We start from the raw sequence: 13,199 nt of genomic DNA on the forward strand, positions 1-13,199 counted from the left end.
TGCTTCACAACCGGAGAGAATACATCATTATAATCAATACCTGGAATTTGGCTAAAACCTTTTGCTACTAACCTTGCCTTATACCTCGGAGGCTCATTAGGAGACAAACCTTCCTTTCTTTTAAATATCCACTTACAGCGGACAGCCTTCTTTTGTTTAGGCAAGGGCACAACATCCCATGTGCCATTCTTGTCAAGCGATTGCATCTCCTCTTGCATAGCAGAAATCCACTTCACACGGTCAACGGATGCAATGGCCTCAGTATATGTAGCAGGTTTAGTATCATGCTCCACCTGTTCAGCACAACTCAAAGCATGATGAACAAGATTACATTCTTCAATTAAACGAGGGCGTGGACCTTTGTTACGCCTCGGTCTATCAGCAGCAATGGAACTATTTGTTTGCTGCAAAACAGGTGGTGAGTGCTGAACAACAATGTTATCAATTTCAGCAACATCATTTTCTTTCTCCTCCACGTGCTCCACCTGCACGCTAATCCTCTGTTGTTCATCATCAGAATTATCAGAAAAATCAACATCATCAGTAACATCTGTAGATGAACTCTTATAAAACATAACAGCCTCATTAAAGACAACATTCATGCTATGCAAAACTTTCTTAGTTTCAGGATTCCATAACTTGTATGCCTTAACTCCTGAACCATAACCAAGAAACACACACTTAACAACCCTAGGCTCTAGCTTTCCATTATCAACATGAGCATAAGCAGTGCAACCGAAAACTCTCAACTGTGAATAATCAGCAGGTGAACCAGACCATACCTCAATAGGAGTTTTCTTATCAAGCGGAATACAAGGTGACCTGTTTATCAAGTAACAGGCGGTGGAGGCTGCTTCAGCCCAGAAACGTCTATGCATACCAGCATTAGACAACATGCAGCGAGCCTTGGAGATGATGGTTCTGTTCATCCTCTCCGCCACACCATTCTGCTGAGGAGTATATGGGATGGTGTGGTGCCTGACAATGCCTTCGTCGCTGCAATAATCATTGAAAACAGTAGAACAAAACTCCATGCCATTGTCGATTTAAGCAATTTAACTTTCTTTTCTGTTTGCTTCTCTACCATAACTTTCCACTTTCTAAAAGCATCAAACACATCAGATTTATGTTTCAGAAAGAAAGGCCACACTTTTCTGGAGTAATCATCTATGATAGTAAGCATGTAATTTGCACCACCAAGAGAAGTCTTGCGGGAAGGTCCCCACACATCAGCATGTACATAATCTAAAATCCCTTTAGTGGTATGAACAGAAGCATTGAATTTAACTCTTTTATGCTTACCAAAAATGCAGTGCTCACAGAACTCAAACTTACTCAAATTGCAGCCATCTAGCAGGTCTCTCCTGTGCAATTCTGCCATGCCATGTTCACTCATATGTCCAAGACGCATATGCCACAGATTAGTTTTACCAGGTTCATCAGGAATAACAGCAGCAGCAATACCAGACAAAGTGCTACCTCTAAGAACATATAACTTTGCAGAATTCATATCACCAATCATGTGAACGAGAGAACCTTTTGATACCTTCAGAACTCCGCGAGAACCGGAGTGTTTGTACCCGTCAACATCAAGGGTACTGAGAGAGATCAAATTTCTGGCCATGCCAGGTATGTGTCTCACATCTGTCAGAGTGCGTGTCATGCCATCATGCATCTTGATCTGAACGGAGCCAATGCCCACGATCTCACGTGGGTTGTTATCTCCCATACGCACAACATCTCCACTCTGCACAAACTCATAAGAACTGAACCAGTCTTTGTTACAGCAAATATGAAACGAACATGCAGAATCAAGGATCCACTCATCATTACCAGAAACACAACCAGCAAACACAACTAGGCAATCGCCATCAGAATTATCACTGGAAACAACAGCAGCCTTACCATCACCATCAGATTTGTTTTTCGGTTGGTAAGTACCGTTTCTTTTCCCTTTGTTCTGCAACTTCCAACAATCATCAATATTGTGGCTAGTTTTCTTACAGTACTTGCAGAACTTACCATCTCGTCCCTTGGACTTTGAGCGACCTCTGTCGGTCTTGCTCTTATCTCTGTTGTAGTTGTTGTAGTTGTTGTTTCTGTTCTCGGTCCTGCCTCGGACCTGCAGTGCTTCTGCCTTAGATGACGAACCCTCTGCCTGCACCATAGATTTCATCTTTTCCCTCTGCTGAAGGGCCTCATAAACTTCGGCAAGGGTTAGTTCATCACGACTGTATAACAAGGTGTCTCGAAAATTCGCAAAAGAATTAGGCAACGAGACTAACAGTATAAGAGCTAGATCCTCATCATCATATTTTACCTCCATGGATAGCAAATCAGAAACGATCTCTTTAAAGATCGATAGGTGATTCATCATTGACGCACCTTCTTGCAGCTTGTGCGAGAACAACTTCATCTTCACGTGCATCTTACTGGTTAGATCTTTGGACATGCAGATCGATTCCAGTTTCAACCACGCCAGCTATGGATTTCTCAGCCAGCACTTCCTGCAAGATATTGTTGGATAGATGAAGCTGAATTAATGAAAAAGCCTTACGATCTTTCCTCTTTTCATCGTCGGTCCAGGTCTTGGCATCTTTCTTGCCAAAACCATCAAGAGCTTCATCCAGATCAGAAGATTGGGTAAGTATCGCCCTCATCTTCACTTGCCACAGAGAAAATCTCGTGGTGTAATCCAGCTGCGGTAGATCGAACTTCAAGGAAGACATGTCGCAAAACCCTAGATTGAAACACGGGCTCTGATACCACTTGTTATAAAAGCGACAAGCAAATAACGAAGAACGAAACAAGAACACACGCAGGAGACACAAGATTTAACGTGGAAAACCCCTTCCAACACAGAAGAGGAAAAAAAACCACGGGCGGCAGCCAGCAAAAACTTCACTATATCGGGAGGTGTTTACAAACGCCGTGGGTTATCTTATAATCTGATAAACCCTAGCCGGCGGCTTACAAGATGTATATATAGGCGGTGCCAACGATCCGTACCGTACCGCGGGGGGCTGCCGCCCCCCGCATCCCCCGCAGGCGTCCCTGTAGGGCACGACGTATGGGCTAACTTCTGACTACGCTACGCTTCGGCCCAAGTTAGCCTCCCTTTAGTATATGAATTTGGATCACAATACAACAGGAACAATGACATCAACTAGAACGGATTGCATCCTCGGTTATTTTTACCAGTGATGAGGATAGTTTGGTTTGGAAATTACATGCGGTTCTTAACTTTAGAGGAGTTATCCCTCTATTTATCCCTGCAGTTTGGAAATTAAATGTGCCCCCTTGAAAGTACATCTCTCTAATTATAGTTTTGTGTATTTGATGAAAACATCTGTGATACACTAATGTGCGTTGATATGGTGCAGAACTTTTTAGTGATCAAATTTGTGTTGAGAAACAAGAGAAAGGAAGCAGGAAAAATGCTCCAGGCCGGGTAATCCGGGGCCAGATATTTGCACAATATTCGGCCCCTGAAAATCGGCTAAGGACTTGGTGGTAGGGCACTCAGTATACCCCCCGGATATTTGGCCGGATATTTTGTTGAGGCCCGGATATTCCGGGGGGCGGATTATCCGGCCCATACTTAGGCCGGATTATCCGGTATCAAATTCCTGCAACGGCTCGATTTTCTTGGGGGTATAAATACCCCTTTCTTCCTCAAGCTCAAGCTGCTCACTCTCTCACAAGTTCATCCACCACTGTTGAGCCACTTGAAAACACAAGATTCACTTGATCTCCTCCTCCAACCATCCAAATCTCTTGATCTTTGGAGAAATCGAAGGAGAAGACCCCGATATACATCTTCACCGAAGCGATTTACATTTCCCCCTCATTTGTTTGAGAGCCCCTTTGCTAGTATTCCATTTGGAAACCCTAGTTGCTTGTGGTTGATTTGTTCTTGTTCTTGTTTTGTTGTTACAACTATTGGGAGCCTTCGATTTAGTTGTGGATTTGTGCCCCAAGAACCTTGTAAATGCCCCATTTCCGCCTCGAGAAAATCCCTTAGTGGAAGTGGGCTAGGCCTTTGTGGCGTTGCTCACAGGAGACCTGGGTGAGGCCTTCGTGGCGTTGGTTAGGCCTTTGTGGCGACCACACCCCTCCAAACGTAGACGTACTTCCCCTCAAAAGGAAGGAACTACGAGAATCATCTCGGTGTCTCCGCGTGCTCCACTCTCGGTTACCTCCATCCTTGATTGCACTATTATATCTTGTCTAGCTATATCTTGCTTAGTTGTATATCTTGTCATATAGGTAAATTCACATAGTACATATCTAGAAAATTTATCTTTGTGTCAAGCCTAAATTGAAAAAGAACTAAAATTTGGGTAGCACCTAATCAACCCCTCCCCCCTCTAGGTGCGGCATACGATCCTTTCATCCCTAGGGTTGAGGTGATCCTGTGGCTGGTGTAGCATAACAAAGTACTAACACGGGATAATCTAGAGAAAAGGCAAACTATTCAAGATAAAACGTGCTTGCTTTGCAATGAAAATGAAAGTGTGGAACATTTGTTCTTTTCCTGTGATATCTTAAGAATCATTCTTCAAAGAGATATTGGTATAAACTTTGAAAGTGTGGCTAGGTTATGGGTGAGCAATAAAAAGAATGTGATTGCTAATATGGTTGTTGCTGCTATTATGTGGTCAGCATGGAAACACAGAAATGACATGTTTTTCGGACGATGTATGTGGTCTGGAATGCAGGTCTTGTGGATGAGAGTGGTGAAACTGCTGAAGCGATGGCATCCTCTATGTCCGTCGAAGAACCGGAGTTTCATGGAAGAGTGCGTGAAGAAACTAGAGCTGAAGATGGTGGAAGTCCCAACAATTACAAATTCCTGAAGAGGCGCAAGACAATTAGACAACGCTGATGGTTGGACCTAGGACGCCTGAGGTGTTGGCTACTCGCTCGATGATGGATGTGGAGTCTGCCAAGTGATCGAGAGTGAGAGAGGAGAGATGTCTGCAGTGAATGTTTGTGGATCAAAACCTGTCCTGTTTGGTGTTGGTTTAAGTCTGTTGCCTGTAGGGGTGGTTTTGAAGCTAGTGTATCTGGTTTCTGTTTGTTTGAACAAAGCTGTAGCTGAGGTACTGCGATTGTCTTTTCGTTTTCTAAATGGAAATGGAAAGAGTCGGAGGCCTGTTGATCTAAAAACATTTACTTAATATTGGTAAATGCCACTCCAAGTAGGCAATCTGCAAGATGGAGGATGATCTCTACTGTCATGCAATAAGGCATTGTGAACCGGTGTGCCAGATAAATCTCATGGTTCATAACAGGACAAGACATCATGTAAAAAGTAAAGCCATATTCCAATATTTCAGTCACAGCAACATAAAGTCTCATGATAAATACATGCGCAGTTCCATATTTCATGAATAAATAAAACTTCAGAAAAATGTAAGTATATTCTGCCATCGATGTCCAGAAAGGAATGGCCACAGCATACTAACCTAGTCAGAATACTTTCTGGAGGGGTGAAACATGTTCATATTCAGAGGTACGCATACAGGTTATGCAATGGTTAGGGGATTTCAACCAAAATCTGAACATATATCAAGAATAGGACTCACTGATTTTTAATACTCCCTCTGATCGAGAAATATTTTTGTTTTAGGATTTGACTAGCCAAACATTTTTAGATTCGACTACCATTATGAATTTGTTGAGTAATGTTCATAATATAATAACTGATATTACTTGATCCATTATGAAATATGCTACCATAATGAATAACTATTTTTATTTCAAGTAACTGATGATTGCCTTCACCATTATGTGAATATTCAAAACAATTTACGTTAGCGACCAAAATTGATAGCTCAAGTTTGTTGTGGTAATTTTGGTTTCTTTTGCTTTGAGTCGAATTGCCAAGTTATTTTAAACTCGAGCAAGGAGCTGATGGAATGAGGAAAAAATTGTACTGATCTCACTATCAGAATCAGATATCTATCAGATAATATATACAGAAGTAGAAATATATACCTCCATGCAGACAGGCTATCTGTGTGGGCGCTTTAGTTTTATGATTAATATTGAGTATACTCCTTAATATTCTATCTGTAGTCAATGAAGGTAGCCATCCTTGATTTCAATCTAATCTTTCACTGGATCGTCACTTGAATGGTTGCATGCAACCTCCTACAGTTTTATCCTTGGGAGTTCAGAGCTTTGAGTTTCTTTCCAACCTGTCATTCTTCAGCGGTAAATGAAGGGATGCGTTGTTTCTTCTTCTGGAATGGCTGTTAACATGTCGAAGGACTTCACACGAGCACAAATGCACCATTGAGTGCAAGATGAGGATGGAAGTCCAAAACAACAATGCTTCTATGCTGATCTTGCAGGAAGATATGAGTGCCACGTTTACAAAGGCAGCCCATTTTGTGACGTTCCCGCAGCTTCAGAACAATGCAGGGATTTGGCCATTTGTTTGTGCTTTAGATCATCTAGATTGTGTTTTGGTGAAAATAGCTTTACTGAGTACTAATTGATATTTCTATCTGCAATTGATGAAAATAGCTCTTGTTGATGTGAACCTTCCACTGGGTCATCACTTGATGCTTGATGGTTCCATGAACCTCCTGGCTTCTGTAGTGTCATCCTTCAGAGTTCAGAGTTCTTCAGTTTTTTTTCCTTTACAGCAGAAACCATGTTGTTTTATCATGAATGGCCTTGAAGTACCTGAGGCACAAGAAATTTATGGAATATGTTGAATGCCATTGAAATGGTTTGGGGATTTCAACCAAAATTTGAACATATATCAAGATAAACAGGGTAAGTTTGGATATATAGACCTGCAGGCGTTTGCTTCCAGATTCATAGGTTTGCTAAATACTGCTAGTAAATGCAAGTACACAATCCACAAGACGGTCCCTACAGCAGCGCACTAAACAAACAAGTTAACAAGTTTCTCGGTATAGTCAGTGGCATATTCATTCAGAACGGCTGCAGCAGATAAAAATGGGGAGTTCAGAACAATAGTTATGTGAGGCTGCAGTGTACTACTAAATACAACGCTGAAACAGGGTTCAGAAATAAGAAACTCCTACCAAAGTCAGATTTAGATCTCATAATTAAGAAACTAAGCCAAAATTTCAGTTGCTCCTGAAATTTCTGAACCCAAACAAAATTATCAGGATGAACTAATACGGAGTACATAAATCCACGTAAATCAGATGCAAATCACAAAATTCATATATTCCTAGACAGTTTTTTTCCATTACTGATGAGTGATGATAACAAGATGGTACAACCAGAACATAAGACAGGCATCATAGAACGGACGAGAAATCCTCCTGCTACACCTACTAGATTCCAGCACGCACTCAGAGTGATAAGAAGGTAGCATCTCTAAAACTTCAGATCGCTCAGGAATGTTCAGAAATAAGATAGTCCCAGTACCAAAGCCTGATTTAAATCTCATAAGATACTAAGCCAAATTTTCAGTTACCTACTGAAATTTCTGCACCTAAACAAAATAAACTAATCCAGCATCCACTCAAGTCAAATGCAGCAGCATGCTCACAAACAATTAAAGGTACAAAACACAAGGCAGCTTTTTTTCATTTCTGATGATAACAACGGGGTAACATCAGACACAACCAACAAATAAGACAGGCATCATAGAACGGACGAGAAATCCTCCTGCTACAACTACTAGATTCCAGCACGCACTCAGAGTAATAAGAAGCTAACATCTCTACACCTCCAGATCGATCAGACGCTACATGAGCACTCTACGCCCTCTCCCCACGGATGCGTCGTGCGAGCTGGATGTCCTTGGGCATGATGGTGACGCGCTTGGCGTGGATGGCGCAGAGGTTGGTGTCCTCGAAGAGGCCGACGAGGTAGGCCTCGGCCGCCTCCTGGAGCGCGGAGACGGCGGAGCTCTGGAAGCGGAGGTCGGTCTTGAAGTCCTGCGCGATCTCCCGCACGAGGCGCTGGAAGGGGAGCTTGCGGATGAGCAGCTCCGTGCTCTTCTGGTACTTGCGGATCTCGCGGAGCGCGACGGTGCCCGGCCTGAAGCGGTGCGGCTTCTTGACGCCGCCGGTGGCGGGGGCCGACTTGCGCGCCGCCTTGGTCGCCAGCTGCTTCCGCGGCGCCTTGCCGCCGGTGGACTTCCTCGCCGTCTGCTTCGTGCGGGCCATCGGGGTTGGAGGGGAGGGGGAAGCTTGGGGGATCTCGCTGGGAGATTGGGAATGGAGGGGAGTGGATTGGAGTGAGGAGAACGACGGGGAAAGGGGGAGGTTTTAATGGCGAGCGGCGGGCGCGAGATTGCGAAAATTTTGCGGGCTGGTGGCGGGCGAATTTGGGTTTTGAAATGAAGGTGGTCTGGACTCTGGAGCGTTGGATTTGGGGGTGGCGGACGGTAAGGATATGGTTTAGGGTGAGTCACGCGGATCGTGGTGGGGTGATCCGAGGCGTGGTGTTCGGAACACCGTGTTCCCTGTAGGATGTAGTCGGATCGGAATCTTTGGCCTCCATGGCTCTGCGGTAGGAATGGCTGTGCTGCTTTTGAGTTTTGAGTTTTTTGTCTGGCGAATATGACTTGATATTAAAAGAAACAACGAATAGTACAAAACACATTAAGAAAAAATACAAATAGATTGTTGAGAAGCCCTTCATCTTGTCGACGGCGCGCCGCCGCTGTTGTACCTTCCCGGGTCAGCGTGACATTGTTAGTTACGGATGGAAAGTCGTCGAACGGGAAAAAAAGATCCAACCATCCTGGAGACGAAGAAGAATGATGAACTGATGATGAACCTCCTTAGGGTTTTTTCCCTTTTTCTGATTTGGGCCGCCAGATGTTGCATGAGTGAAAATCAACGTTGGGCCTGTTTGCGCACTTAGTTTGATTCACAACAATCTGTTTCAGTGGAGTTTCGGCCCATTGTTTGATAGTCCACTCCGGAGACGAATCCGGTAGTTAGAGGGGAAAATGGCGGTTGGTTATGTGTTAAAAATGGTGTTTGGTTATGTGCTAAAAGTGGATTGTGGCTACCACTTCAAACTTGGTAACACCCTAAAGGCTATGAACACACATAACACACTAAATGTGGCACCGAACATCAGATTAATAAGCAGGTTTCATATAAACATGCATCCACAATCAGGGTTCAGACGAATACCCCTGAGCAAAAGCTACCTGAGACTCTGAAAGCCCCTGGAGCAACTACGCATGATCCCGGGTTGACGTTAGCGAGCCTGGCATGATACGCACAAATACAAATCTCTTGTGCATTCTACTTGGCTCGCCGATACCATATGTGGGATGCGTCTGTCCAATATAAATATGAGGCATGTTATTGAGTTGATCTTACTTGGCACACATTTGATTGGCCCTTTTTCATTGCAGTGGCCAATGATTAAAGTTGGCACGATCTAATGACAAAGGGTGGGCATAAGACCATTTCATATGTCCACTCATATCTCTTGCGCATTTGATGTGTAGTCTTCTGCTTCTCCCTTTGCTTTATGTGTGTCTTTGTATGAGGCCTCCTTAATTTGTCAGGGAATCATGCATGCATGATTAACTTTTTGTTTTTCATGTCATACTTATATGTTGCATTGGTCGATGATTACACTTGGCACATCATCTAATGAAAAATAGTTGGCATAAGACCATTTCATATGTCTATGCATATCTCTTGTGCATTTGATTTGGTCTTGTGCTTCTCCATTTGCTTTGTGTGTGTCTTTACATGAAGCAGTCTTAATTTGTCACGGAATCATATGCATGCATATGATTAACTCTTTCATTTTTTCATACTTATATGTTGCATATATATTATATATGCATTTGCTACTGACATTTGATTGGTCTTGTGCATAGATATGTCGTTGTATGTCGTGTACAAGGGTAGAGTTTCTGGAGTCTACGAAGATTGGGAAGATTATCGGAGACATGTGTACCATTTCAGCGGCAACAACTGCAAAGGGTACAACACTATGGCGGAAACAAAAGGTAGATACGCGCGCTATCTAGCGGTAGAGAGGAGAGAAATGAGGAGAAACCGGATGAAGACCACCTTCATCATGATGATGCTCATAGTGGCCGCGTCGCTCTTCTTATGTGATCTAGTTTATGTAAGTAGGTAGATTGCGAGTTATGACACAAGCGATTATGTTGAGACTTGATAAGTTTTTCACTTCTACAACAACCTATTTCGTTCGGTGTCGTAACATGATATGAATCATGATTTGGAAACGATTTCTCTATTTGTCTATTGGTGCCGTCAATCATATTCGAATGTATGTGTTTCTTCCCTGCATGTGTCTTGAACCTAGATATAAATATTATATGTACGAGACCTATATTAATACGTTGTATAAATACGCTGAAAGAGTCAGATTTTTTTCGAAAACATACTCTCGGCGCACCTTATCCTCTACTGTCGATGCACCTTGGCGCGCCACTCGAACATGACTTATTGTCGACGCACGGAACCTAGGCACCGGTGGTATGGCCTTATTACCGGCGCACATGCATGGTGCACCAGCAATAAGGCCATACCATCGGCGTGTCAACGCCGGCATGCGCTAGCAATGGGCTATTTTGGTGCGCCTGCAGTGACCTCTTTCCTAGTAGTGGGTCTTTATGCTTGTGTTGTATTCTTAAGCATTTGTCTTTTTTTTGAAACTATAACAGTAGGAAAGGTTCCTATTGTTTTAATATATTAACAAGGGGTCAAAGGAACCAGTTGACATAGGCATCCCCAATGGGCCTGCCGAAGATGGTGCCCGGGGTTTACTGAAAGCCCATGACCCGAAGTTTATGAAGCCCGGAAGCCCAGTTAAACGATGGTTGGGAAAGATAGAGTTGTATTAGGAATAATGACTTGTACCTATTACGGGACGAACTCAAAGAGTCTCCCGGTCTTTATAACTTGTACATCACGAAACCCTCGGCTCCGCCTCCTATATAAGGGGGAGTCGAGGGAGAAAGAGAGGATTGATTCATTGTCAACATAACCTTAGTTTTCTAGCAGTCGAGTACTTTTCCGGCTGAACCCTCGAGATCTACTTGCCCTCTACTTCCACGAAAACCCTAGTCTACAATCCGTAGGCATTGACAAGTCAATACCTTGTCAATTGGCGCCGACCGTGGGATTAGAGGCGACAAGGAGCTGATCTCGATGGCACGTTCAACAACGTCGACATCTTCGGTGGCTAGCAACGCGATGGACAGAGGTAAACGGATCGAAACTGATCTAGTCGATTTTGTTCCTCACCCGCCCTCCCGTGTGGATGCATATGTGTATCTGGAGGAGCCTATGGAGATGATGTTCGGGAGGTTCCACTTCCGCATTGGAAAAGAGGGATCGCATCGTCTCGAGATTCCGGTTTCGTCGGGATCGTCGGCGGCCGACTCCGATTTCTCGGAATCGTCGTCATCGTTCGAGTTGGGCGCCGAAGAGATTTCGCCACCACGCTTCGTCAAATCTGCGACAAGCAGAAAACTCGTCAAGATCTTAGGCAGCATGTCCTTCGGGTCGTCTGCGGACTCCAATATAAGCAGCGACTCAGACAGCGTCGACAGCTTCGACTTCATCGAGAAATGTACTTCTGTCCGGGAGGTCCTCACCGATCTATGCGACGGTGTCACCAACCCCGACGAAAATCAAGCTCCAAAATATCATCAAGTCTATGAAAGTGGAGAAACAAGTCGCCCACAAGAGGAGACATTAGAGGCTTTCGATGATTTGGGAAAAATCCATTCATCGATCCCGCTGATCTTATGCGAGGTTTAGGCACCAAGTATGTCGCGCCTGCAACGAGACAGATGGTGCAACTTCCGCAAGCGGCTTGGAATAGAGCGGCAAAAGCCATGGATGGCACAGAGCCGATGACTACGACTGCCACAGCTGAAGAGTTGCAAGCGTACCAATATAAACTTGCCCGTGCTGGACGAGAACTCGAAAAACAGAAAGCCGAGCTTGATAGGAGGAAAGCCGCAGCTTTCGCGTCAAGCCGAAGAAGGGCATAGCTCAGTCGACATTCAGGAACTTCGGAATCTAATCACAGAGCAGCCCGTAATTGGGGAAGATCTAGGCTGCAGAACGTACCCGAAGGCGAGAGGGAAAATCTGATCCAAAATCTCGACATGTCCTTTATGTCAATAGATACAAGGGGAAACATTATTCCCAAAACACCGGAAGCTGGATATATGGCGTCTCAAGCCTTTATACTAGCAAATAGACCACCTCCCGGAGATCCAAGAGAAGCATTATACAATATGGCTCTGGCAGGAGTTGAAGTCATGGGAACAGCGTTCGCGAGCACAAGTACACCTCCCGAAAGTGCTCCAAGGCAAAATAGTCCACGACCCACAATGGTAGTACAAGACCCTCCAAGAACAAGCGCGGCAAGAGATACAGCGACAAGAAAGGAGAAAACGTCGGCATTCACCAGAGGTCGACGAGGGGGATATGTGCGGGCTCCCTTTGTTCACCCGAAGAGTTCGCAAAACACGGGTCCCATCTGGTTTCAAGTTGCCCGACAACTACAAAAAGTTCGATGGCCTGCAAGATCCCGATGATTGGCTAGTCGACTATGTGGAGACACTAAAATTAACGGGAGGAACCAAAGCAACTGCCATGCAGAGCATCCAGGTGCACCTAAGTGGAGCAGCGCGATCATGGATAAAAAAGTTACCACCTGGATCTATCGACAGTTGGGAAACTTTTGAGGACATGTTCGTGAAAAAATTCCTATCTACATGCAAAAAATCTGCGTCAATAGAGCAGCTAAGGGCCTGTAGACAAGAGTATGATGAGTCAATGAGGACATACATCCAGAGGTGGAACATTATAAAAAAATTGGCAGAAAACATATCTGACGAAAGAGCGATAGACGTGTTTGTTGCTGGGATCCGAAGGAAGGACTTAGTCGAGGATCTGGGAAGGACCAATCCGAAAACATTAGCAGCATTAATGGAAATAGCGAATCGCTGGGCAGATGGAGAAGATGTTGTTCACAATAAACGACATAGGTCGCCTGAGGACGATCGTAACCAAAATATTCAAAATAGACAACGATTCTCTCGCTAGTTCTCAGATTATGACGCTCCCGGCCAAATATCGACTGGTTTCCGAGGAACTAGCGGAGGTAATAGTCGGGATGATTATCAAAAGAGTGGTGAACAGCGCAACGACTACAGGGACGGTCCCCGTCCCAACAGG

At 44.3% G+C, this 13,199-nt stretch overlaps 1 protein-coding gene across 1 annotated transcript; it reads right to left on the reverse strand.

Moving 5' to 3' along the window:
- Positions 1–7,214: 7,214 nt before the first annotated feature.
- Positions 7,215–8,242, reverse strand: LOC127293256 (histone H3.2). The gene has a single exon (XM_051322845.2). The coding sequence runs from the start codon at positions 8,163–8,165 to the stop codon at positions 7,755–7,757; it is 411 nt and encodes a 136-aa protein (XP_051178805.1). The 5' UTR covers positions 8,166–8,242; the 3' UTR covers positions 7,215–7,754.
- Positions 8,243–13,199: the final 4,957 nt, after the last annotated feature.

The sequence above is a fragment of the Lolium perenne genome, chromosome 1 (genome assembly GCF_019359855.2).
Source record: "Lolium perenne isolate Kyuss_39 chromosome 1, Kyuss_2.0, whole genome shotgun sequence".
NCBI lineage: Eukaryota > Viridiplantae > Streptophyta > Magnoliopsida > Poales > Poaceae > Lolium > Lolium perenne.

Coding starts and splice junctions, on each gene's coding strand:
- LOC127293256 (XM_051322845.2), bottom strand. CDS start 8,165: ATGGCCCGCACGAAGCAGACGGCGAGGAAGTCCACCGGCGGCAAGGCG.